Raw genomic sequence first — 27,849 nt, forward strand, 5'->3', positions numbered from 1 at the left:
TAGCATTCAAATCCTCTCATAACCGTATCATTGTGTCGCAGATAGAGGCAGATCTTCATTCATCAGTCCTAATCTATCTGCTCCTTGTTCTCAGCCGGAGGGGCCCCAGGCTCTGACTCAGAGTTTAACCCACCGCGCATAAGCCACAAGGTGCCTGCGCATTTTCCTCCAAATCTGGGGTCATCAGCGGGGTCCAGCGAGGGTAACTGAACCCCAACACACAAACGAACGCTGCGTACGGGTCTGATTAGGGCGGTTTAATTGAGTACATTTGAGTGAAAAGCTGCACGTTAACCGGATCAAATATTAAGCACTGTCAACAGCTTGTGCTACAGCGGATGCTCCTCTTATCGCCAAGGTTAGATAAACTTGTATTGACGAACAAAGATGAAATAAACAAACAAAAAAAAGACTCAACAAAAGCTGAGAAAAGTTTGATTTGTGGATATGGATCAAATCAGATAAGGCTAATCATATTCATTTCCCCAATTCTCTCTCCCCTCTCTCACACACACACACACACACACACACACACACACACACACACACACACGTCTGTCTCGTCATACATGTAATTCCTGGATGTCAGCCATGCAGCCTGTGAGAAAGCCTGTGTACCGGGACACACGCGGGGACAGTTCACACATCATCTCAGGTCATGAATGCGGATTTCCATTCCAACGCATTAGTAGTTTGTTGCGCGTGAAACAAATGCACAAAACTGTCTGCGCACAAGCACAACACACACCAGACGGAATCACAATCAGAGCGCGTGAATCTGCATCTTCTCGACTGTGCGGATGTCATCGACAGAAACGGTGATGAGAGACTCACCTTTATTTTAGGATGCTGCGTTCAAGTCCTGAAAACACATCATGCTCAACACGCGCTGGTCGGATACTCCGAGAGCCCTCACCTCCCCTCAAATAACAGCGTATTCCACTGCAGAGCCGCCGCCGACGCTGTCTTCTCCTCTCTCTCTCTCTCTCTCTCTCTCTCTCTCTCTCTCTCTCTCTCTCTGTCTCTCTCTCTCTCTCTCTCTCTCTCTCTCTCTCTCTCTCTCTCTGATTGATTCACCCTTTCCAAGTGCGCTGCCACCGCTGGTAATGAGAATTGTCTCCGAAATCTTCAGGTGGATAGAACCACTGGCCGACGTCGAGGGGACGTTACACTGCTGCTACTAGGGCATCACATATGGAACTTTATTTATATATTATCTATTAATGTTTGTAATTATTTTCTCATTTTTGTATGCAAAAACATTACAATGCCTGTTGCAATCTGCAGTCATATCACCATGCACGTTGCACAGCCCATGGCAAAGTCTTAAATATTAATAAGCCCAAAATAAGAGGACATCATAACCATCTAATAGAATCAATATATTAATTGTATTACTTATTACTATTACTTGTATTCTTCTGCACTGCATTTCAATATTCAACAGCACATTTTGTCGTCTTTTCTTTCTGTCGACTATTACTTTTGTATTTCCATCCAGACGCGATCACACATGTGTGTCCATATGGTCATATAATCTTTATAATTTGATGATGGTGGTGTTTACAGCTTGTTTCAGGGAACATTTGCTGCTTGGCCGGTTCCCTTGGCAACGCTCAAGCACACACAGTGCTGAGCCCCACCTGTACAGCGCGGCCACATCGGACTGGAGTCCAACGCCTGCCTTTGCTGCTCCTATCATATATACGGTGTATATACGGCGCAGCACGTATACAGGTGTACAGGTGTATTGATTGACGCGATGAGGTGGAGGGCGAGGAGGCAGAGGAGGAGAGAGCGGAGAGATCGTGTGTTTCTTTTAGAAGCCAAATTATTCTTGAAAGAGAAGCGATGGGATTGATCTCAAGTCAGAGCAGTTAGTGGCTCCCCATAGGATGAGAGGGAGGGGGGTATAATTAAAGGGGGGGGGGGGGGCGAGGTCAGGTTGAAGGTCAGGTTAAGGTTACAGGTGTGATCAGGGTTGAGTTGTTAATCACCTCAGCAGGATATTAACATGAGGACGTATGTGAGAGGGTGGGTGGGTGGTTGAGTGTCCATCAGATAGCAGATGCAAGGAGGGGGGGGGGGGGGGGGGGGGGGGCTGGTTGGGGGCATTCAGACGGGTGATTAGTGCTGGATTGATAACGCTCTATATCGAGACTCAGAGGATCGCTCGTTCTCACATCCCTGCTCCTCAACGCCACTTCTCTCCATCACAGGCACGTGTTCTCACACACACACTCCTCACACACGTGTCTTCCTTCCTGCTCAGCTCTATCACACACACACACACACGCACATACACACGCACACACGCACACACACACACAGAAGCACGATTTAGATGGGAAACCAGGTAATGACTGACCGTTGCATATTCAGTCTGGGTGCAGCAACAGGGTGGCCAACCTGTATCTCTCTTATTCAACATTGCACACTGCACACTCCGCATGGCCTTGGCCGCCTTTTTCCACTTTATGCACAATATGTTCTCGTTCACTTGACCCCCCCACAGCCCCACGCTCTGCAGTGAGGGTCTAGCAGCGTCCACAGCCTGTCCCAGTCCTCTGTAATTCCAACAACAACAGGCTCTAGCTCAGTGCTTTTGCATTGCGTCGCTCCTTCCTATCTCTCTCTCTCTCTCTCTCTCTCTCTCGCTCTCTCTCTCGCTCCTCTCCCCTCCCCTGCTGCCTTCCTGCCTCCCTCCCTCTCTCTCTCTCTATTAAATTTCCAGTCACACAACAGTGCAGTGGATATCCCTCCCTCTCTCTAACTCTCACACACTCTCCCCCACCACATCCCTCCCTCCCTCCCTCCCTTTCTCCCGCCCTCTCTCACACATACATACCTCTGTAGTCTGTGGAGGTGTTGTAGTCGTCCTGGATGTCTCCCTATCGCTCGCTCTCGATATTGACTGTTCTCTCCCTCCTTTACTTTGAACCTCTCAATCTCGCTCACTCTTGATACAAGGCTGCTCTCTTTTCACCTCCAGTTGTCTCATCTCCCCCTGTCTCTCCCTTTCTCCTCCCCCTATTGCCTCATTATTTAAAAGAGCCCCCTCACATTTCCTCCTCTTCCTCCCCAACCCACTCTGTTTGTATCTCTGTGCTGCAGTGTCTGCTCAGGCTATATGGTGTGGAGTGTAACCTCCCCTCCTCCCTCACTGTGGTGGGTGTGCAGGGCTCGCTCCACCAGGCCAGCCTTTAACTGACTGATTGAGTGGACACCACAGGCCGATGAATGAATAAAGATGGGATCCACTGTGAGGATTAATGCGCCTCATATGAAGAAAGAAAGCTTGCCATCAAGTATTTGTGCCTCTGCTCTGTGGATGAGGCTGCTCTCTCCTTCTGTGCTCTCCCTTGCGTTGCTGTGTGTTATGCTGTGCTGGCATATTGGTTGAGAGACATGCAGGCGCTCTCTTTGCCCTGGGTTATGTTCAGGTCCCGAGGCCACGACGGCAGTTGCTGCGCTGGGGTGAAACCTCTGCCATGGCCGTGCTGCGCTGGAACGGCGTGGTGAGAGGGAGTGGGGCAGAGACGCCGGCGGTGATGAGAACACGTCGACCGCCTTTCTCCTCCCGCCGTTTCTGCATCTCTCCCCCCCCCTTCTTTCCTCACACGCTATCTCAAGACTGAACTCTCCACAGCCTCCGAGGCCCTAACTGAGCCCTGATCCGTATCTGATGGTGAAACAGCACGCCACCGGCTGCAGAGATTCCAACCTGTGTGATACCAAATTGAACACTCGGGCTGTCGTGACTAGCAAGCAAGGGTTGAACGCTCCGACGCTTATGCCTGTGTACATCCTGAAACACTGTGTTTTCACCCACAGAGAAAGAAGCTCTTTTAAAACACAGAGTTAACCAAGCTTGTATCTCCTCTACTAAAGCCAATACTCCTCCCTTATCAGAAACAGCCCTATCTGGCAACCGCATCCATTAGGCCCGATAGTACCATTGATCTTCCCACACCCAAGCCAAGTGGACCTCAACCACCAGCCCCTGAAGACAAATCCAATTGTAGGTGTTATATGCTCCTCTGACCCGCACCCTCTTCTTAATCTCTCCATGTGCAGGCTAAACTCATCTACCACCGCGACCATCACAACACATTCACTCTCTGTGTGGTGAGGCTTAATAATAAGACTGTCTCTCCTGTTCCTCCATCGCTCGCTCCTGTCAACACCTCCTCTGGCAAGGCGTAAAACAAACTCTGCCCCCAGGCCTATAGACCCCATTATGCTGAGCAGCACTTCTGCCACCAGGCTGTACAATCATCATCTCTAGCCCATAGCCTCCCCCTGACTGGCCCTCATACTGGTCCACTGCCTCTTTCCTCGTGGCGACAACAGGGAGGGCAAACAACCGAAATGCCAAATGACCAACGCGTAGCAGGAGGGTTTTCATTTTAGGCCACTGTTGCTCTGACCCTAAGAAAATGGCATTAAAGAGCAGTCAAACAGCTCAGACTTTGGTCATGTGTAAAGATATGGGCAAGGATGTAATGGGCAAGTTTAAGTGCGCTTAAAAAGTGTTTAGTCACATTTTTTAAAGCAAATGTCACATATCGATACGAGCCATACTGAAGGAAAGTTCCATACTCAGAAGCTTCATATTGAGATGTTTAAGAAAGAAAGAAAGACATTTATCACAGTTGTCATATACATATAAACATATGCAAAATGTAGCTTCTGCATTTAACCCATCAGCAACATATAGGGAGCAGTGGGCTGCTGAGAAGCGCCCGGGGAGCAGTTAGGGGTTCAGTGTCCTGCTCAGGGACACTTCAGCACAGGAATCGAACCGCCGATTCGATTCACGGTTGCCGGACAATCCTCCCTACCCATTGAGCCACGGCCCCCCATTCAATGCTTGACAGGGGTTATTTTGTCATACCTGCTTCTTTTCCATCTTTTTCAGTCAGCGATTCCATCTCTGTGCCTTATTAATTGCATATATTGTACTTTGGTTCCCAGACGTTTCTATCTGGAGTAGGCCTATCTCTACAGTGCTGTCAGATAAACTGAAGAACCCCTTCACTCACACCACATGTTCAAAATGTGTCCATTTGAATTTTATTCTTATTACATTGTTAATGACATAAAGCTAAATGTTTTAACTGTTTATCCATCACACATTCATCCCTTACTTTTAGCTAGTTTTCTCCGACCGTATCTCATAAACATAAAATATCTCCTATTTCAACTATTTATCTGTTACTTTTAGAGAACTTTTTCACCGTCCATTACTTAGCTATTTCAACCATTTGATACATTTTTTATTACTCTGCTAGCATGCTAACTAGAATTCACGCACTCAATTGTATTGTTTTCAAATTGTATGAGCTACAATCTTTCCATGTACCCCCTGGGGTCTAGGCCAACCCCTGGTTGGGAATCACTGCTTTAAAGTATAAACGATGTTCTACTGATATTGTCAGTTAGTATACAAGAACAATGATGGTCTTTTTTTCCTGCAACTTCAACTTTGAAGACAATCAGTTCCTAAGCAGCAAGCTGTTATTGTAACAATTAACGAGCGGCATTATGAGGCCTACAAAGTGAACGTTTGCGTTTGCGGCTTTGAAGATGGCGATGTACACAAAATGGAAGACTTTCCTTTTCTCATTAATGCCTATTTTGTTCTGCACAACTATTGTGAAGTTCACAAAGAAACTTTAAACGAACAAAAGCATAAATGCTCTCCAGTGCAATAGCACTTCCAGCCACCCGGCAGAGCGACGAGTCTGAGAACGGACAACAACGAAACCGAGGAAATGAGTGAGAGACGTGTGTTGACCAAATTTATTGACCCATAATCTAGTAAAACTTTGATTTGGAAGTGTTCATTTTTAAAGTAAATTTGATGTGTGTGTGTGTGTGTGTGAGAGAGAGAGAGAGAGAGAGAGAGAGAGAGAGAGAGAGAGAGAGCGAGAGAGAGAGAGAGAGAGAGAGCAAGACCTGCAGCTTTGTAACTAAGTTTAAAAAATAAAACTTGTCTGAGTGTGTAGAGGAAGATTATAGAGGAAGATTATAGAGGAAGATCTTAAGTATCAAGCCCGACCTTTTATCATTGAATAGTACCGTCTGTATAAATAATACTGTCATATTTTCTGCAACTAAGCAACCAATCTACTTCCTGTTCACACCGGCACCCACATGTCCAGAGTACGTGAACAGTCATGTGATATTCGTTTTCAGGGTGTTAGTCTGGCGGTGAATCATTTCTAAAAACGATGCTGAAACACCTGTGTGGACGAAGTTCATTTTCATTTTAAAACCCTGTTTCAAAACAGAAACGTATTAGTGTGGCTGTAGCCTTAGTTCCAGTGTTAACAATGTATTCCAGTTATTAGTCGGTCGTCATTTCGGTTGTAGGTTGCTTTGTTGAACAGTGGTTGAGTATATCAACACCACCAATCAAATCATTTCTGTATTCATGCCTGGATACTTCACTTCGCCATTTGTCCAGTGTGAACTTTCTACATAGAGAAACATGTGGTTAGAATTACAGTAAATCTGGAATACTGGGCTTCATAGAAGTGAATATTTTCCACAAGAGGCCTGTCTGAACATGTTGCATTATGGGGTGCCGGTGTATGAGGAGCAATTATATGGATACAGCAACAGAGTGAGTATTGCTGCACTGCATTTTGGTCAGACTTGGAATCTGATGGAATCTGACCCAGAATTATGAGAATTGGAACTTTTTTTCTACTGCAGTCAAACAAGTTCTCCCAGAAGAAGCAACGCTTGGAGCTCAACAGCTTTTTTTCACTCTTAAAATTACACTGATGCTCTTTTACGACACCAGAATTTGAACAATCATTTTTAACTAAAGGACTGATCTTTGTGAGAGAATTGTTAATAAGAGAACATGCTATGGCTCTCTCTCTCCGGGTGGATAAGACCCAGATGGCTTTGATGGCTCATATCAACAGCCTTGCATCCCCATATTCCCAAAGCAACCCCCACATGACACCCCAGGGGACACGATCTCCAAGTCCACAAAGCACATGTAGACAGCTGCCTCCACAATGGAGGCTTTGAACATTGCTCACTCAGTTTCAATGTCCCCAGCCTCCCCAAGAATGAAGGAACAATCCCTCTGAAAACAACCGGCGTGGACGTCCAGAACTGGGCCCCCCCCCCCCCCCAATTCTACACATTTAACCAGGTCGGTCTATCTGACCTGATCTCAGTAAACTCAGGCGACTGTAGATAAGCAGTACAGCGGGTCGTTCGATCCCCGTCTCCTAGTCCATGTTGATGTGAAAAGAAAAACTAAATTCTCCTGCAGTGCATTTGGTGTATGTGTTGGTAGTTCTGATGGAACAGGTGTGTGTGAATGGGTGAATGACATGTAGTGTAAAAGTAATTTGAGTGCGCTATACAAGTAAAAGTCCATTTACCATCAATTTAGCATTTACCATGCCCACCTGGGACGCCCTCTGGATCCCCCAGTAGAAGATGGAGGACATGGCTAGCGAGGACACGGGCTACATTACCTAAGCAGCTAACAGCCACGGTGACCCAAATCCTGACTAGCCAAATAGAGGGAAACGCTCGTAATTTCAATCTTATAATCCTCATTAATTTCATGGCTCATAGATTATTTCCAATGAGGCAACAGCTTTAAGTTATCTTTCTTTATGAAATGAATCACGGGTCCATGTGGTGTGGTGTCAGAGGTTGACATTTAAGCCACACATGAAGTCCTCTACCGTTTATTTCTTTACTTGTAATATTTTATCAAACTCATTATTTCAATGAATGAATAAAATATGGAAACACCGCACACACCTTCAGTATCACCATGTCATACTAACACCATGAACCACGGTGAGGAAATACAGCGAACCCAACTGGAGCCAGAATTTTCCTTGAAGAGCATCATATTAAAAGCATCAAATGAAATGAATCTAGGAAGGTTTAAAGGGTAAAACATCCAAAATATTGCTATTTTTATGATTATTTTTTTTTTTATCATATGGGGAATGTTTGTCAAACGCCCATCATGACTGTAAGTCAGTTTAGTCAACACTTTATTTACCACTACAGTTCATCACATGGACCTGTGAACATTTTTGTTGTTAATAAAAGAGATACTGAAAAACTTATGAGCTCAGACGGGCGCTAATAGCTTGATAGTGAGATGGAGGCAGATAGATGGAGAGAGAGAGAGAGAGAGAGAGAGAGAGAGAGAGAGAGGAAGATAAAGTGAAGCTAAGCCGGGGCTCCGAGGGCCGGCCAGTGATTAAGGGATGGGAGGGATGAACACCAGCCACTGAGGAACTAGTGTCTATCTGTGTGAGTCCATGTGAAAGCGGGGCTGAGGAAAAGCTCAGAAACAAGAACCCACTGTCACGGTATCTTAGCAACCGTCTCTGTCTCCCAGGTGACAGGGACTGACATCACTTCCTGTTGGTGAGTGTGTATCTGTGTGTACACAGTGTCCAAGTGTTAAAGAAAAAAAAAAAAGACAGCCAATGCAAGTGTCATGAACGCATGTGTGAGGCTGAGCAAAGTTCACAAGCGTTTCTCCTCCCCGGGTACCAACGGCTCGGCAGCTTCAGCTCCTGCACACAGCACTCACCCTCTGACACAGGACAGGATATAGTGTGTTTGCTGGTGTGCAGGATTTAACCTGCATGCATTTTGTTTGTGCACGCGAAAGCAGACGGTGGGCATATATGTGGAGTCTGTGCCATGTGCGCATGCGGTCAGCCTGATTGTACGTTATGCCAAAGGAAACATGGCCAACTGATGCCATCTGGTAGGACTACTTGGCACGAGAGGACTCTCTATGGTTCCACGACATATTGGAGTAGTTAAAATTAACACTGTGACACTATTTGGCAGAAAGATACCCTGAACTATCTATTACTGTGTCTATTTCAGTCTCCCTCTCACCCTTACATTCACACGGGGGGGGGGGGCAGGGCTGTGGAGACTCTGGCTGGACATGACAAGCTTGAGTGTATGCATCAACAGCAAAACCTCTTCAAAATGAAGACGACTTCTTCAATGATGTATAGTCCATCATTTTATTGTGGCCTCATAAAACAACTTCATCAATAATAAAACAAGAAACAACAACAAAAAAAAAGAAGGTAAAATCTCAATTAAAAAAGGAAAAAATTACAATATTTCTGATTTCAGTGATAAAATTCTAAACAAAAAAAAATAGAAAAGTAGAGTTTCCAGAATCATAAGATAATTGACCGTTTCCACTGGTTTGGCTTCATCCAGTGAGTAGCATGGAGGATTAGCGTGCCGTCGGTTTGACCACTTACATGTAAAACTAATGCTCGCATTGTCTGCCCCTAATCAACTTCAGCGGCTCAGTCCCGTGAAAAAAAAAAGAAAAATCCCAAAAAAAATCAAGATTTGTTCCTTAACTATGTTGAACATTTGTAGCAATAAAGCAACAGAGCGGATGCATGTGTCCAAACTGGCAAATGGCCGCTGAGATTCAACTGAAAATCCAGTTCCTGACCCCACAGAGCTCGATCAGATAAGGTCCATGAGGATTTCATCCTCCATGACGCTGGAGACCTGAGTCATCCCTGGCTGGGGTACGGCGCCTCGCTGACCTCCAGACATCAGCATCTGACCTGGGAGGGGCGTGGAGAGAGGACAGAGATTCAAGTTAGGGATCCTCATTATTATTTCAGAATTGATACTTTCTATAGAGAATACTTTACCCACGAAATGACAGTTTGTATATCAATCACTCCCCCCCCAGTGCTGCCTTGAAATCTTGTTTACAAATGAGCAGAGAGGGAAAGGGAAATCTCCATGTCATGTGGACAAGGCAGCAGCATTTGGAAGAAAACTTGTTTTTCTCACATACCTCCACGGTGAACGGAGAATCAAAAAAACGGAGAGAAGTCTTGATGAATTGAAGTAAACGGGGGCCGTGTTAGTATCGGGCGTACGACTGGATAAATGAGACTTGAACCATACAGCAGGAGTTGTGATCGTTGTGTTGAGTTTGTAAATGTATGTTTTGATATAGTTCTGCTGTTGTTAAGCACCGCCCCCTTTTACTTTATTCATTCAATTCACTGTGGAGGCAAGTTTCCTTAAAGAAGTCAAGGTAACACGGGGTGAGTAATTCCACTATTGCATTGATTAAACGTATAATAAGTACAATGAATTATTTTTTGTTTGAATGACAAATGCCTCTAACATCTGGATAATTATCTACATTACTCCACACCGTTTTACAAATGATACCACATACTTTTTAAAGCATGTTTTTTTTTTTCCTCCCATGCTGCCATCTGTTTTCAATCACTTGCTAGGAATGTCAACTTAGAGGCACCTGAGATTTGATTGACATCGGTAAACATCGAGGTCTTTACTCTTTAGTGATTTCAAAAGGTTTACATCGTGCATAAATGTATTTTAAATTGTTTTCAATTGTTTTTTGATCAAAATACGAAGGGCCAACCAATGACCTGTGAAACCCAAAGTGCACTCTCACTGGCTGTAACTCATCTTCAGGGCAAAGGACCATAGTCTGGCCACCAAAGGGATACTTATCTTTTAGCAATGGATATCTTCAGAGTTGGAGCATCAAATCAATATATAGATGCACCAGAAGTTCTCCAAACCGTTTCAATCAATGTTCACAAAAATGAAGTATAATTATAGTTTGGGCAGCATGCACATCTGGATAAAATATCTAACTCAAGCTAGCCTGCAAGTTGATTTTTATTAGATACCGATGGCTGCGTGTGAATACTATAATAAAGAACTGTATGCTGTCTGTAGTAATGTAAAATTGGCATGAAGTGTAGTAAATGGGATAAAAAGAACTAGAATAAACTCCTTTCTACATTTAACTTTAAATGCCTGATTAATGAACTTTCTAGTTTTTTTTTGTAAATTTCAAGTAACGTGAGGTTTTTTTTCCAAAATTGCCTTTAAATACTTTTGGATATCAACCTGATCACCCTTCAAAAAGTACATTTTCAGACCTATACCCTAAAATTCCATGTCCAATTGGATCATATGTTTCTGAACCCTTTCCACCACTGTGGGGGGTGCTTGCTGACCTCCCAAGGGCTGCCTCCACTGGCCCTGCATTTGAGTTCCTGGTGACGGATGGACCAACTGCTGCCCTAATCCCTGGTGAGACATCATGCCTGACATGTGAGACACCCCACCCTGCTGCAAAGGACACAAGAGACAGAAGAGACACGTTAACCTCTACAAAATCTCAGACTTCCAGAAGAGCAGTTACTATATGAGACACTGACTACAGGCAAATTCCCTCAGCCATTTGTTGCATTCGTACCGGCTGCTGTTGACTGAGGAGAAGACTGCGAAGCTGTGGATTGGCTCCTGGGTTTGAGAGGCGGAGTATGGGACCCTGGGGCTGGGCTTGTCCGCTTTGTGCGACCTGGTTGGGTGGAGCTCCGCCGACCGACGGCTGTTGATTGGCTGGTCCGGTGGCTCTCATCGTCATCTAAAAAAGGACAGTTTAAGATGTCGTGCTTCGCATTCTTGTCATATAAGAAAACCAGTTTTGACATAAAAAAATACAACATCCAGATTCCAAGCTCAAATCGTCAAAAATGCGTCCTTTTTAAGAGTGATTATCACACAACTCCTTGCATATGTTAATAATTCTTTGGTGGTTTCATAGGGAATACAGGAGTGTCTACCACCTTAAGGCTGGTATTAGTGAGGTTATTGTCTACGATGTTGTAGATGACAATAATGCAGCCTTGGAGGATAAACAGGAACAGTTATAGAGGGTGGAAGTAAACCATCATGTTTGGAACAGGTCTAGACGTGCTGTTAGTTTAGAGCTTGTCACCTCAAATATACAAATGTGTGCATGCATACATGTTATCAATGAAATATGCTGCAAGAGAAGACATTCAACAGAGACCGGTAAAGTCAACACATGCTGATAGGAAATTAAATGTCCTGGTGCTGAGCAGTGGGATGAAGTAACAGTGTGTATGTGTTTTTGAAAAAACAGGATGTCCACAAAGACTGGAATTGAGTTTAACATAATTCAAAACAAACAGAAAAGCAGCCTACTCTTCATTCATGGTTATTTCTGACACTATAATAAAAACAAGAGCAGATAAAGGTAATTGTGTTGGAAAATGTGCATTGTACTGATAAATCTAGTGTGTGCTAATCTATGTGGTTCAATGAAACTTGTCATTTGGATACCTATAACTGAATGATGATATAATACTTTAAAGCCCTTCAAATTTCAATTCCGTACCCGTGGACACCTTGAGCGCTATGTTTAGAGGCTACCGAAGGTCTCACCATATTGTTCTGCCTCTGCTGCTCCTCCATCATAGAGACCTGACTAACAGGGGGCATGCCCACCACCACAGACTGGACACAGGACAGATCAGAGAGAGGGAGGGGGAGGGGGAGGGGGAAGAGTGGTGGAAGTGTGAGAAAAAAAAAAGAAAAAAAAAAAAGAATGTGGACAGTGGAGGAGAGGGTTACCAGAAAGGCATGCAGAGATCAGCGAGGGCAGTAAAGGTGTCAACACCAGGCAGCGTGAAAGGGGAAACCGGTACGTGGAAACCCAGGCAGACATGCCGGCATTGAGTGGGTTCATTTACCTGCTGCTGGACGTTGCCATGTGAGACAGGAATGGGGCCCGGGGGCCTGTTGAGGAAGTTCTGATTGGGGGCGACCTGAACGGGCTGCATCGGGCCCACGCCGCCCAACTGCTGCGTAGAAACGGACAGAAAGTGAAACCGCAGAAAGTTGATTTTTCCACCGGTACCAATACGGAACACTTCATCACCTTTATTTATTGACTCGGTATGCAGGCGCCTCACTCTCTCCTCTGCTTCACCTCTATACTCATTAACACCTTAAAGTAGCCCAGCAGTACAAATACCTTTGTTTCGGTTGTTGAGGTTAAGGACTGAAGGTGACTGAGGCTTAACGCTTTGGTCAAGAGCACCACAACAGTGAAAGTAGTGGAGAGCATCAAGGTCCCTGTCATCAACTTACACATCTACTAACAAGCTATTTCTGTGTACATTGTTGCTCTTACTGTACATGTTTGAAAAAGAGATTTTGATCTCAATGACACTGTTTGGATAAAGAATTAAATACATAAATGCTCACAAGCCCGTAAGTACATCAACAGCTTTACTAATCACTGTAACTGTTCTTTCTCATACTGGTCCCAAAGACATTCCTTCTTAAAGCTATTACAGAGTGTATTATATATTGTATATGTATATCTTTTATTGTCATAATCCCTAATCTGTATTTTTAGGCAACACGGTTTACACATGTAATGATTATTTAACAACCTTGTTCGGCTGAAACTAAATAGTCACTTTGTTCACGAGCGTGCAGACAAAAAATAAAATAAACCCCATACCATGATACACCGGTGGAGACTTAAACTTCAAGCACCACCTGGTGAGGTGTTTGCCGCTTCGGATTTCACAGTTTAAAACAAACTAAAGCTTGAAGACTAAAGCCGTCAGCAAAGTCTGGAGTGGGAAAAAAAAGAAGTCCATATACAAGGATGGAGAAAGGAAGCAACCTGTTGCTTTACCCACCAACACATTCTGCAAACACACCTGCCAGGCAGGTCCTGATCATTTAGGGATATCTCCTAACACTCTAAGGATACACTGAGCCCATCGCACATTTAATGAGCTCAATTCTGTATTAAAACTGCAATATGGAGACTGATAACTGCTTAGAAAGGCAACATTTGAAACAGGCAGCACTTAGCGGCGCTATGCAGGTGCTGTGGCGGCGTGTGTGTTTCTACACTTAGGGAGAGACGAGGAAGACTGAGGGGCGTTTCATTCCTCCTTTAAGCACAAATTATTTACTACAGACTAGAAAAACACCTCCACCCATCCATCTTACTGAATCTGAACACATCGCCCTGGGATTTAGCTAATGCACGGTCTGTTATCTGACCAACAATAGCAGCTTTAGGTCTTTTGAGGGAACTAACAAAACTACTGCCTGCTCCTCTCTCCTCCTGTGTATGATAAATCTTCTGTCTTTAACCCAGTAACCTGTAAAACCCTGGATCACATTTCAGGGCCCGCATCACTTTTCAGGGAGAAATATAAAATGTTATCTTGCTGTAAACAGAACAAACTGGTTCCTGAAGAATGCCACTCCAGCGCTTTGCACAGAGCAACCTGAGCTACCGGTCCAACTGGAAATTTTAATTACATTAAGATTGCTGTAGCCACTCCCTATTAGCAATGCAGCACTGAATATGTGATGATACACAGGAGCCAAAAAAAAAAAAAATATTCATTACAATTTCATGTCTTCTGCCTCCTCTAAACACCCTGATGCTCAGACACACACGGCTTCAAGTAACATATAAGGCTGAAGCGCTATAAACGAAGACATAAAATTAGTAGGGTGAGTAAACAAGCGGCATCACCGTTGATGAGAGCAGACTGCGAGGACAAAATGTAATCTAACTCATGTAAACCAAGACGGCCAGCTTCATTTTTAAATGGAGACTTGCTGCTTCTCTGTGACTGGATGCTGCATTGTTTCATCCCTCCTCACTGGATGCAATAAGCTGGAGCGGAGCCCTGTGATAGAAAAGACAGCTAATCCAGAGGACACATTTTAAATCACCCTGTCTGCTGGGATGAGGATGAGCAGAGAGGGAAAGGGAAATCTCCATGTCATGTGGACAAGGCAGCAACATTTGTAACCTGTAATGAACTCAGAGACAAGAAGTGGTCTACCTTTAGCAGCGAGGCTGGGATGAGGCGCCTTGTCTCCTTTCCTTATCCGGTCCCTAAAGACTGGCGCGCACACACCACTGCCACTCCATCACCTCTCCTAGCGCATCTCATTTCATGTTAACATCTGGGCCGCCTAAAGTTAAAAAACATTACATCCACCCCAGTTGTGCTTCGTTTGAAGCCGAATCTACATCGATCCACATTTGTCAAACTACAGCAGAGGACGGAGCAACCGGTGAGCGTATATATTCAGTTTTTATGAAGTCATCCACCGACGACAACTGCTGGGATAATATTACACTGCACGGGCACTGGGGCGGTAACTAATTATTATTTTTTATTATTGATGAATCTGCTGATTATTTCTCAGCTTAATGAAAATTGTGAAAGATGCCCATCAAAAAAAATTGCTTGTTTTGAGAGCAACAATCTAAAACCCCAAAATGTTCCATTTATCTTATAGGAATAAAGAAACCACCAAATCTCACATTCAAGAAGCCGGACCCAGCTAATATTTGGCATTTCTGCATAACAATGACCAAAAAAAAAAAAAGAACATTACATTACATTTTTTTGGACTCACTTTTATCTCGATCGACTAATCGACTAATCATTTGAGACCGAAATAGGACAAACTCACCAACACTTTCCAGTGGCACAATATGGAAAGTGTCTCATACTACAGTAAATGTGTCATGAATGTTCCACTACATGATAATTATATTTATTAAAAACAATTACAAATGTAAGGTTTAAGATTGTTTTAGGTGCTGTAGTAACAGTTGTAGTCAACAGTACAGGTGCCCTTAATAAAGAACTAACACTATAGACACTGTGCACTGTGGCTCAGAATGCATGTTAACACAGCGCATTAACAATAACCTATACAATAAACGCTGCACAGTGTTAAAGAGACAATTCTATTGGAACCAATTCAAAATAAAGAATGCATGCTGGATGTATTGCGCCTACATTACCCTCACTCAAGCAGAGACAATGAGGTCGGAGAGCAACAGAAATTTAGCTAATGCTAGCCCCATTAGCCTTGGCTAGAGTGAGAGATGCTGCTGTGAAGATACTGGGCGCGCTAAATGAAATGTCAATAACGATGCACCTTAATGCCGTAAACAATGCACCTCAATTCCCCGGTGCTCCTCAATAATGCCTCCTCGTTATCACCTCCTTTTGGCCTCCCCACTCCACACTGAAGCCTTCCTCTCTTCCCACCAGCCCCACCGCCTCCTCCTCCTCCTCCTCCTCCATATCACCACTCACCGCTCTGTGCTGCTGGACCTGCTTGTGGTTGGTGATGACTTGCCGGATGCCGTTGACGAAGCCGCTCTGGTCGTTGGGGATGAGGCCCATGAATATTCTCTTCTTGGACGAGTAGAGCAGCATCAGCACCCGCACTTCACAGGGCGACGTGGTGTGAGGGAAGTGGACGCAGCCGGCCTGCGGGGAGGGTCAAAGAGCAGCTGAAGACCATGACATGGAACACTGTCACAATTATGGGATGTGCTCGGGCTTGGGGACATAACGTACTCCTGAGCTCCTTTGCCCAACCAAACATATCAGTTTTATAAATTGAATGCAAATGGTATTAACTTAACTCATACTGTGGATTCACTGGACCGTAAATCACATTCAGGCAAAGAGGCAGAGCTCAGCTGGACTGAATGCCATTAATGCCTCGGCTATCCCTCAGTGGTATTACTTCATTAACAACGCACCACACTGACAAAAACCTCGATCATTATGCTATCTTCCTGGAAGGTTTTTGACTGAATTGATGGCGGAGCATGTTTAAAATCATACTATCTGGCTTGAAAGTGACTAAATGTATGGCCTGGAACCCCCTCTAGAGTCTTTAACACAACACTGCAACACAGCCTCATGTTCAGGCCAACTACTGGACAGAGGTGGGACCTGCACTCAGCTGCCACTCATGGAAAATGTATTGAGGTAGACTGAATGATGGATAAGATTGGGGACATGGTGGGAAACACGCGTCATTTTAATCTCAGGAAATAGAGTGCTTGAAAACTCACGAAGCCATTGGCCATAATGCGGTACAAGCCTTTCAGCGACTCCACGTCTTTGTTGGTGAAGAGAAACTGAACCATTCGAGAGTTCCTGAAGAGGTGACCTAAGGTGGTCTACAAAGACAGGACTTAGTTATGCATCATTTACAAACAACACTTTCACAAACTAAAAAAAAAAAAAAAAATGGTCTCACCAGTAGTTGCTGTGGAATCAGTTGCATGATGAGCTTCTGTGGCCACTGGTCTGTGTTTCTGTTTAGAGACAAAACTTCAGCGGTAAACTGTGTGCTTAAAAACAATCACCCTTTAGATAAAAGTCTGTAGCGTTTGACTGGCTACTCACAGATTCTCCCCTTGGTTAACATGCACTTGACATGGCAGAGAACGTGTTAGTTTGGTGGTTGAATCCATGGAAGAGGCTTTAGGCTTCTGCAGGAAAGGGGGGGGGCAGTGAGGAGTGACACAAAAAGAAGAGGAAAGTTAGACCGTGAGCCTGAAGAACACCTGGAGGAGCACAACGCAAACAGCTGAAAACCCCACATGATGACTGTTAAGTCATCTTTTAAATACTGCCCTTACACCAAACCTAAGTAAAAAAAAAAATTAGAAAGCTGTCAGAGCGACACAGTAAAATAATTGATTGTTTGCGTTTGAAAAACACAGAGTTTGTTCTGCTTTAAAAGATTCTGCCAGTGGTTTCACACTGTGCTGGTCTACAGGTGGCAGTATGGGCTCTTTTTCACTTTAGAAAGAACTGGGTGGTGTTTTCTACACCACCCAGTCCTTGAGAAAGACAAAGTGCTGGAAAGGAGACTCCTCAAGATTCAGGAGTCATGTTGGCCAACATTTTTACTTTCACAACTAATTAAATGGACATGAGGATTGTATCTTTTGTTGACCTTTTTTGTTGTAATTTGGCAAAAGCTTATAACTGCAGAGGCACTGCCTAACTATGGAGAGCACGGGTTGCTGTTGTGACCCATTGATTACACTTGTGGTGAGCGAAGGATTGCCTCCTTTCTGTCTCTTTCTGGGGATGCTTTGGAAATGAACAACTGCTGACCCAGGACATGCAGGGGGTTTACATCTTCCAGAGGACCTTAGAGAAGTTGGAGAATATTGTTGAGGAGAAGAACATGTGGTGGGCTGCCCAGCTCACCCTTTTGCCACTGTGACCCCAATCAGGACAAGCAATTTAAAAAATGGACGGATGGATGGACCTTTAAAGATCTGCAGATAACCTGTTCCTTAGTAAAATGTCAGGAATGAAAAGACATAAAGAACTCCTTTCTAAGTGCATCAATGCTGCAACCCCACTGGGAAAACCTCCAGCACGCTTCATCTTCAGAGCATCAATGAAGGATCAATGATCAATCAATCACATATTAGTCAGGCCCTACTGTAGTCCCTGTGCTGTCCATCGCAAATGTATTGTGCTGGGTTTTCTCTGCAGATAAATGGGTTATCTATTTCAGGGCTGGCTCGCTAAAGCAGGAAAGAACGGGAGACTGAAATGTGAACAGTAACAAAACAATCATCTTCAAAACGCATCTACCCAAATTAGTGGCAGATTAAAGAAATAATGTGAGCAGAACCATTTGGGAAACTTACCCCACATTTTAAACAAATAAAGCTTTCGGGAATTAACAGATTGAAATTCAGCCAAAACGAGAGAACCATATTGATAACGCTGTACTCAGAGCAAGCTCCAGCCAAGTGTGCTGGCATCCCTTGTGAGAGGTTTTTTTATCAACAGCCATTTCTTCAAACGAGTTTTAGTGTCTGTGGTGAAATTCTCCTCAACAGTACAGATTACTCCACAGCAGAATCACTTACAGAGCTGAAAGCCTAATGAGTGAACTGGAGGAGGAAGTGGCAGATTAAGAGCAACGCTTCGTGCTGCTGATCTGCACTCGGGTTGCTCGTGTCTGAACATGCTCACAGGCTTCCCACTCTCCTTCCTGTCCATTCAACGGACTTAGATCATTTTTGACAAACACAACAGGGAGAAAGAGACTATAGTCGATAGAGGTGATTGATCCGAGTCTGTCCACAAACGCAAACATTCGAAGGCCTCGTGAGTGTCGCATAAGAGCCGTTAACATCCATTTTCCTGATTTGACCTTGAGCTAAAGCACTAGTAGTGAGACGGTAAAATAATGTGCAATTAATCACACTGTACAATAATCAATGAGCGGTTATTATCAAGACTCACAACAGTGATAGGTCCGAGACAGTGGTGATGCTCACAGTATGGTGGCAAGGCAATGGCTCCCAACTCCGGTTCTCACAGCTGGGATACCAGGTCACTAAGTTAACTAAAACAACAGTTCACTGATTCTGAGTTGAACTATTAAATCAATAGCGCTCTCATATCTGTTAGATAAATATAAAAAAGGGAGCCAGCAGCCAGTTAGCTTAAAAAAACAGCTAGCCTGGCTGTGTTGAAGTAATAAAGTCCACCTACCAGGACCTCTTACAAGCTCACTAATTAAAACATCGTATCTCATGATGTTGTCCCAGTGAGCTTACCAGGCAACCAGCTAAGACTCTGGAAAGTTACAGCGCCTGGCCAACAAAAACTCCTGCACATAATCCCCCATAAATCCACAGCTTGTTGTTTTTTAAAACTTAAAATTTGAAAAAAAAGAAGAAAAACACAAAACATTTCTTGTAGAGCGTACAAAAATGTTAATTTTGCACATTAAACAAAAAGAGATATACTTGTTTGTAAAATGTGTACGCTTTAGAGGTGCTGGTAGGCAGATGTTGTTGTGTTTCCAGTGTGCATGCTAACCTGAACTAACCGGCTGCAGCTTCGTATTCACAGTGCAGACATGAGAGCGGTCTCAATCGTTCTCTCAGCACTCTTAGCAAGACGGCAAATAAACACAGTTTCCGAAATGTTGAACTTTTACTTTAACTGACTTCTGTCCACTTAACCTGGAGGACTAAACTTTGGGACCACTGAATTACGATGACTTCAGCTCAGCCAGAACTCTGAGTTTTAACCCTACTAATCATTTAATGTTCAGTTGTCATGTCTAAGTGCAGGGGTTGATCCCTGTCTCTTAAAATGTTTATAATATTGCTTTATTTCACAGATTTATTTTCAGGGCATTCAAAATCAATCTTTTCACAAGGTATTACCTCTTGCCACTCCAGGACACCGGTCCATGCTACAATCTTATTGGCCACACCTTGCTGTTGTCCAATTGAATTTGCATTGCCTGGAGCTCCAGACACACCAGGCTGTCAAGAAAACAGAAGGGGGGGGGGTTACATGTAGTGTACCAGTACAGTTTGATCCCGTTACCAGTTAGAAATACAGGTGTACTTGTCAACTTAAATGAAACAAAGACGCTGACTGTAGACTAAACAGACGACTTTCATGAAGTGATTAACACAAAGCATGTCATTCTTTACAGCTGATTCATTTGGGACATCATTAAATAATAGATTTGGCAAATTTTAGACAGTTTATTTTATATTAACACGAGAAAGATTATTGAATGAATGGGAAAACAGAAGAAAAAAACAACACTGTACCCAAAATGATTTACTAGGGAAAAAGGGAACATCTTGTGGTTTTGATCCGATAGTAGTACCAACATTTAAAATTCATTTTGATATTAGACTTCAGACAGAGTGTTAGTCTGCAAACTCAGCTCTAGGCTGCTGGCAGTACAGCATCACAGACTTAAGTCTTGGGCCTCTGATATCTAACATGAGGGCCACTAACATTTGAAAATATTAATATGATTTAAACATTGATAGTGTTTACAAGAGGTTGAGAATACCAAATCAAGTCTTCAGCTGAGTGCTGTGAGTTATTTAAACAGAATGTTGGCCATGATTCACTCGCAACAAACATCATGAAATACAATTCAATACAAGGTTCACGGCAAACATGTCACATTCAAGGCTCCAGTCACCAATCAGTGACAAGCAGGTCCTGAATAGTTTGAAGCTTCATTCAGAACCTTGACGTACAAATCTAAATCAACATTTGAATGCTGTGCAGCTTTTCTTTTTTCCCGCATTTCTATTAATTCTGTTTAAAGCCAGTATTTCTGCACAGCTGCAGATAAAGATTAGGATAAACTAATATTATTAGTATTACAGTATTTGTAGAACTATATTCTGATTGTTTCTGACTTGTGTGATTCAAACATTTCCAATAACTCCAGAGAATTGTTAAGTTCAAAAGTCAAAATGTATTGAAAAAAAGATAATTCACAGTATGTTTTCACTTATATAGTTAATATGTTTCACTTTTTCACTAGGTGGAGGCTTCACTTTTTATTTTTTATTTTATGTGGTCTATTAATTTGACTTATCTACTCTGTGTTTGGTCAGCTGTTTATACTTTAGTTTGTTTAATTGTGTATATTTCTGACCCTGTTCTCCAGACTCCGCAAACTCCTTTTACAAGAACAAAAGCAAACAATTATTTTGAAATTTCAACATGGTGTCATTTGATGGAGCTGGAGTGAAATATTTAGAGCAAGACAAGCTGAATAATGTGCATAATCTAATTTGAATTTACAGTGCAAGAGATGCATCAAAACCTTGGTTGGGATTTTAAACTGTAACTATAAGACGCCCTTAAGACAGTTAGTATTATTGTTAAAATGTCAGAATGCAGAAAAGAGATGCCACAGTTCTCTTTTCCACTACGGGAACTTATTGGCCCGTAATCTGGGGCTTCGCCTGACCTGAATCCATTGTGTTTTCACTCTGTTTTACAACCACAATGTTTTGGATAAACATCACTGAAAGGGTGCGTCTTAAATTTACAACAGACTAATAAATAAGGCAGCAATGCATGCATTTTTCAGAATACGTCCTGCATTTTTAAAAAGGAGAAGTTGGACTAGTGTTAAATGAAAAGATTAATACCACTTTCATATGTTTCCATTAAAGATGAAGCTACAGTCAGCAGCTGTAGTTAGCTTAGCTTAGCACAAAGACTGGAAGCAGGGTGAAACAGCTAGCCTGGCTCTGTCCAAAAGTAACTAAATCTGCCTGCCAGCACCTCTAAAGCTCACTGATTATCTCTCAAGTACACAATGGTTACGGCTTTTTAAGATCCTGTAGTGGAAAGCATCCATAAAAAAAACAACAATAACACTGATGGTATGGGTATAATATAACTTACCATATTGGGCTGTGCTGAAGGCACTGTGGGCTGATTCACAGTGGGTTGCTGCTGAGGTGGGATCTGCGGCTGCTGATTTGGTACTGGCTGTACTGGGGGTGGGACTGGCTGATTGGGAGGAACTTGTTGCTGTGGCATCATGGGCTGTGTCGATGTAGTGACTGTTGCAATGCTGGGCTGATTGAGCTTCACTCCAGCGACTGATGGGATGGTTGGCTGACTGGCAAACGGAGGACCCTGATTGACCATTCCCGGGACTGGAGGAGGCAGCGGGAACAAAACATGTTTAACAAAGAAGACACAGTCACACATAGAGTATGCAGACAGAAACACCACAACTAAAAGCTTGGCAAACAGTAATTGTTCACAAAAGGCCCACAGGGTCCACTGGTAACTCACAGCGACTCTTCTGGTTGTTGGCTGCCTCCACAGCCATCTGTGCAGCCACCTGAGCAGCAGTCATTGGGGCTGTATTCTGTCAGCAAGCAGATTAAAAGGAAGACAATGCTAGGTAAAAAGTTTTAGATAAGGAACATAAACACCACCGTCTGAAACTGAGCCAAAAAGCAGGCGGCAGGAATAAGCCTTACGCTGTGTGGCTGCTTGCCCATTACCTGATAAGGGTGGGTCGGGTTCATGGGTGGAGGGGGTTGTGAAGCTCCACCAAGAGGCTGATTGACAGGCAGTGGCTGAGGAGGGAGGACAGGTTTGAGCGGCCCAGGTCCTCCACCTGAGGAAAATGGAAGACAGACGGTGGGATGAGCTTAAGAGTTTTTACACAGTTCTGAGATGTAAACTTGAGAATGCTCCCAATGTAGGAGTAAAATGGTGCTTTGCTAAATGTGACGGATAAGACAAATTTACCAAGGAATTCCTGCCTACTCACAGAAAGGTGTAGGAGTAACCCTTAGGAATAGCTCAAGTCTTTAATTAAAACTGCTGAAGCTACCAGCAACTAAAGAATGACTTTACATGAACAATCACATCATCTTCTGCTGTAGTTAACGCACATGAAATTAGCAACTAGTACATTGCAGCCACATTAGTCGGGATGATATTACAGGAAACGGGTCAAAATGAAATAAAACCAGACCGGAGGTTGGAGGAAAGTCTGCTACCTCAGAGAAAACAACATTAATGCCAGCTATTTTATCAGGGGCATTTTGTTGGGATGAACAAAAATGGCCCCCCACACAAACGCGTGTTCAATGTGGTTTCTCACCAGGAAGCGAGATGCCTCTGACTAGGACCATGTGGAAGGGGTCCTGACTGTAGTCTGGATGGGGTTCAACCGCACCTCCTACTGGAGACGCCCGCTCAAACAAAGACTGCAGAGCAGGTAGTTTCCGAGGAGCCACCACAGAGAAGTGAATTCCTCTCTAAGAAATATGAAAATGAAATGTATTTCAATGTCCATTATGCTTTTTACCTAATCAAGGAAAGCAAATCAAACACAAATACCACTGATACTACCCCATTCATAGAAATATTCAGAACAAAAATATTGACGCAAATTAGGTTTGCCATACACAACTAAGTACCCGATGGAGACAATATAAGCGGACTCACATCTCTGATGATTTTGACCAAGTTGTCTGCTGTGCAGCCGGTGTAGCTCACACTCTCCACAGCAGGAAGCAGGTATGGAGGAGAGTTACAGAGAAGCACACACACCTTGTGGGTTTGACCTCTGGCAAATGTAGGAAACAGAAAGCAGAAACATTTCCACCACTACTAGTGAACCTGAATTCAATGCAGGGATTTGGAGGATGGCCTTTAAACAAGCCGACATCATCAGAGCAACAGCAGGTAAAACACTCCGCTGTGGCGGTTGCCACTTAGAGGAGGATGTGCTTGCATTTTTTTTCATGGTTTCAAACAGGAAGACAAAATAAATGAGTACAATTTTGTCCATAAACAAGGTTGTGTTACCTTGATCGCTCGCACAGATTTGACTTCTTTGTAAAACATGACTCCCTGTGGAGCCCTATGAATGATTTGCAGCTCAGGCTTACCCAGATCCAGCTTCTCCTCCCAGGAGATTTTAGTCAACACATGAATCTCAGTAATAGAAATACAAGTTGTCCAGGGGTTCAAAGTGCGCCACAATAAGATCACTTATCCAGTTTACTATCAAATATGACACAGATTATTGTGTTTACTCTGCATGCAACCAATTTCATTTAGGAGAGAAGGTTATAAGCGCTGAGTAAGGGATATCTGTGAAGACTTCCCATTCGATTAGACAGTGGTACTGGACTCATATGAAGGAAAAGGTATAAGGACATCGTCTGTGTTTTCATACATCAGTTACATTTGACTTAATCCTGTTCATATTATCCTCGAGCCCCCCCCCCCCTAACCCTTATTAAGTAGTGGTTTGTATGCAACAAGCATGACAGTGGATCCATAACTATTGACTTACACTATTCATCCATATACCAACATTCACTGATCATGATAAAAGTTAAAGAATATATTTACAAAAGGTGTAGGGACTTCCACCGATACTCCCCTTTGGGTAAACAATTGCTCAGCAAACATGGAGAAAAGGTAATCCTGTGCTACCCTTGACACAACTTGCATCAGAGTGGGAGAAGTTCGGCCATTGTTTTAACTGTATTTGATTGGCATAACGCCAGAATAGTGGAAACCCCCGAAGGACCCAGTAAAGGGAGGTAACAGGACGGGCTGAAGGAGGAATCACTAGTGTGTGTGTGTGTGTGTGTGTGTGTATAAGACAGTGTAATGTGTGTCTCAGTCAGTTCTGTACTCTGCAGACTACAGGCTCATTCCTTTGTAATAAAGAACCTCATGCAGAGACAGACAGACTCTGGAAGATTATTCCACTACATTGACCAAACAGGACACACTTCCATGCTGTAATATATTAAGTGTTAAACACATTTTAATAGAGCAATGCTTAGTAATGATCCTGCCATTGGTGGGCAGAGATTGTACTTTGAAAATGCGTAGACTGTTCCACGGAATTAGTGAGCAGTGTGAAACGTAAAGGCCGCCTTACATTTGCTCTCTCATCTTCTTAAAGTCATCAAAGAGCTGCAAGGCCACAGAGAGTCCCTCAGCAATTAGACTACAGCTTTCTGCTCCACCTCCCATGAACCTGTGTGGGAAAAACAGGGTAATTATTGAAGATTTACTAAATCATTTATCTGTTAAAGCAATGAGAAACCGCCAAAAAAAAAAGTGTCAACTTTTGTAATAATCAAGTAAATTATTTGAATAACTTACTGGATGCTGTCGATCCACGACACAAATTCAAAGGCAGAGCTAGTTGGTGCGTGACACTGGACATATGACTCAGGCGCACAGTCTACTGTGTTGAACACCACGAGACCGTACTGTGTCCCTCCATACTGCAGGACAAAAGACACACAGGAATATTTATATTAGCAATATTAACAGACGCTTTTCTTTTATCTTCTGAAACCATTGACAAGGAAAGCAAATAAAATATTTAAAAAGAAGGGTGAAACACTCACATCTCCACCAAAATCTGTTTCTGCTGGGGGCCCTCCATTGAAATATCTACGGTAAATAAAAAAAAATAAAAAAGTAAAACAGATGCATTTATGACAACATGAATGAAGGAATATGAAGGAGGAGTGTCTTAATGCTCTTACTCAATGGCTGGCAGTATATAATTTTTCCTTAGAGAATCAAAGTAAGGTCCAAGGTTTGCCGTCCCTTCAATGACAAACACCACATCAGCCACCTGGTTGGTCGCAGGCTTAGTGGACGGCTCCATGAGTGCCGGACCTGCAGCCGTGAAGAGAGGACAGATTGAACATGTTTGTGGAAGTCTAAATGAGAGACCTCCACAGTAGAGCTGAACATCTTTTATTAGGGCGCTTCTACTGCAGGAAAATGTACCTGTGTTTCCACCTCAAGCACCAGGGACTGTGTTTATTTCCTGAATTTAAGTTCTAAACTCCAATGCAAAGTAACTCAACGACAAGAGAGATGAGCAGCACTACTTAACAAGCATCCAAGCTCACTAATATCCATACTAGTGCAATGACTACATTTATTTTAACGAAATGATTATATTCATACTAGTGCAATGACTACATTTCTTCTAGTGAAGTAATTATATTCATACTAGTGCAAAAATTATATTCATACTAGTGCAATAATTACATTCATTCTAGTGCAATAATTGCATTTATACCAGTGCAATAACTGCATTTATACCAGTGCAATAACTGCATTTATACCAGTGCAATAATTGCATTTATACCAGTGCAATAACTGCATTTATACCAGTGCAATAATTGCATTTATACCAGTGCAATAACTGCATTTATACCAGTGCAATAACTGCATTCATACCAGTGTAATAATTGCATTTATACCAGTGCAATAACTGCATTCATACCAGTGTAATAATTGCATTTATACCAGTGCAATAACTGCATTCATACCAGTGTAATAATTGCATTTATACCAGTGCAATAACTGCATTCATACCAGTGTAATAATTGCATTTATACCAGTGCAATAACTGCATTCATACCAGTGTAATAATTGCATTTATACCAGTGTAATAACTGCATTCATACCAGTGTAATAATTGCATTTATACCAGTGTAATAATTGCATTTATACCAGTGTAATAATTGCATTTATACCAGTGTAATAATTGCATTTATACCAGTGCAATAATTGCATTCATACTAGTGCAATAATTGCATTCATACTAGTGCAATAATTACATTTATTCTAGTGCAATAATTACATTCATACTAGTGATATTAATACATTTATTCTATTGCAATAATTACATTTATTCTAGAGCACGAAATACATTTATTCTAGTGGACAATTACATTGCATTTATTTATTGGACGTATTATTACGTCATGTGTGGTGTTTTTCCCTGTGTCTTCTAATAGCACTGACCAGGAGTCTCGCTGTATTCTGTCACGACAATGAAGCCGTTCTATAAGGAGGTGAGGTTGTATTGAAATAAGCTCTGACTTCTGCATCAAAGTTAGCTGAACCCAAGAGAGAAAGTGATAAGTAGCTACCGTTACAGTGGCTCACATGGTAACGTTAATCCAAACAAACCCATCGCTAAAACGAATCATCTCAGGAGGTTTTAGGGTCTTTTTTTTTTTTACAGTTCTGTCTAGAGAAAAAGCGCTGCTTCCAACATCTCTGAAGGTTTCAGTAACGCGCTGTAGACCTCACTGTAGTAAACGGAGGAGAAGCGTGTCCGTCTATAATAAACTTTATCTATCAGACACACCGGGTGGAGACTGGACGCTGTGCTTTCATCATCGTCCTACTTGCTCCCACACGACGGCTGTCACACTGAGCGGTGACAGGCTCACTATACAAGAGTATGAAGTCAACATCCTCCGTTTGGTGCTCTTGGTGAAACAATGTCAAACTAAATGCACAGTAGCCCATTGATAGATGGTAAAAAGGCAAAAGAGGCGAACGCGGTGCTAGCCTATCACACACCGGTTGGGAGAGAGGCGATATCAAGATACTGTTGTCATAGAAACATTAAAAACAAAGCGCTCACGAGCTCTCTGTGAGCTCTTTTCTGCATGAAAACGACGCTCTGTGAACACGGGCCCGTTAATGGGTAGGCAATTGTCAGTGAGCGATTTAAGCTAGAAATTGAAACTAAAGCCTCAACTCGCCCGCCATGTAGCTAGAAAGTGGTGTGGACTGACCTGGTGGTTCACGGCTGCCAGTCGAATCGTAAGATCACTTTGCCCCAACTCAAATATAACGTTTTAACAAGTTTGAAATTAGCTCCCACTACACAGGATGCTAACATGAGCCATTTGTTGTATTTTTGGCGGAAGTGACAAAAAAAGAACAACCCGCCCACAAAATGTGACGTCACGACTATCTTCTTCGT

General features: G+C 43.0%; 1 protein-coding gene across 5 annotated transcripts; it reads right to left on the bottom strand.

The window, feature by feature from the left end:
* Positions 1-9,033: 9,033 nt before the first annotated feature.
* On the bottom strand, positions 9,034-27,778 carry med25 (mediator complex subunit 25). Of its 5 annotated transcripts, none has more exons than XM_068727954.1 (20): positions 27,659-27,778; positions 25,595-25,730; positions 25,454-25,499; positions 25,203-25,327; positions 24,976-25,074; positions 23,520-23,640; positions 23,173-23,329; positions 22,565-22,680; positions 22,350-22,425; positions 21,951-22,207; positions 19,940-20,041; positions 17,133-17,215; positions 16,984-17,041; positions 16,796-16,903; positions 16,023-16,199; positions 12,612-12,722; positions 12,304-12,375; positions 11,309-11,479; positions 11,067-11,181; positions 9,034-9,617 (listed from the first exon to the last, which is right to left on the bottom strand). In XM_068727954.1, exons 2-20 carry the CDS (start codon positions 25,717-25,719, stop codon positions 9,514-9,516), a joined length of 2,223 nt encoding a protein of 740 aa, XP_068584055.1. In that variant the 5' UTR covers positions 25,720-25,730; positions 27,659-27,778; the 3' UTR covers positions 9,034-9,513. The 5 variants fall into 5 exon arrangements, with proteins under 5 accessions (XP_068584055.1, XP_068584054.1, XP_068584053.1 ...); XM_068727953.1 differs by having other exon boundaries at positions 12,612-12,719; positions 17,133-17,218; XM_068727952.1 differs by having other exon boundaries at positions 17,133-17,218.
* Positions 27,779-27,849: the final 71 nt, after the last annotated feature.

Source organism: Cebidichthys violaceus, unplaced genomic scaffold, assembly GCF_023349555.1.
Source record: "Cebidichthys violaceus isolate CVI_PGR_0920_01 unplaced genomic scaffold, fCebVio1.0.p SCAF_40, whole genome shotgun sequence".
Lineage (NCBI taxonomy): Eukaryota > Metazoa > Chordata > Actinopteri > Perciformes > Stichaeidae > Cebidichthys > Cebidichthys violaceus.

Excerpts from the sequence above, each read along its gene's own strand:
- med25 (XM_068727952.1), bottom strand. The coding sequence starts at position 25,719 with ATGGAGCCGTCCACTAAGCCTGCGACCAACCAGGTGGCTGATGTGGTG. Across the intron at positions 23,641-24,975 it reads AAGAAGATGAGAGAGCAAAT|AGGTCAAACCCACAAGGTGT; the intron begins GTAAGGCGGCCT and ends TACATTTGCCAG. Across the intron at positions 17,042-17,132 it reads GTTAACCAAGGGGAGAATCT|AAACACAGACCAGTGGCCAC; the intron begins GTGAGTAGCCAG and ends GTCTCTAAACAG.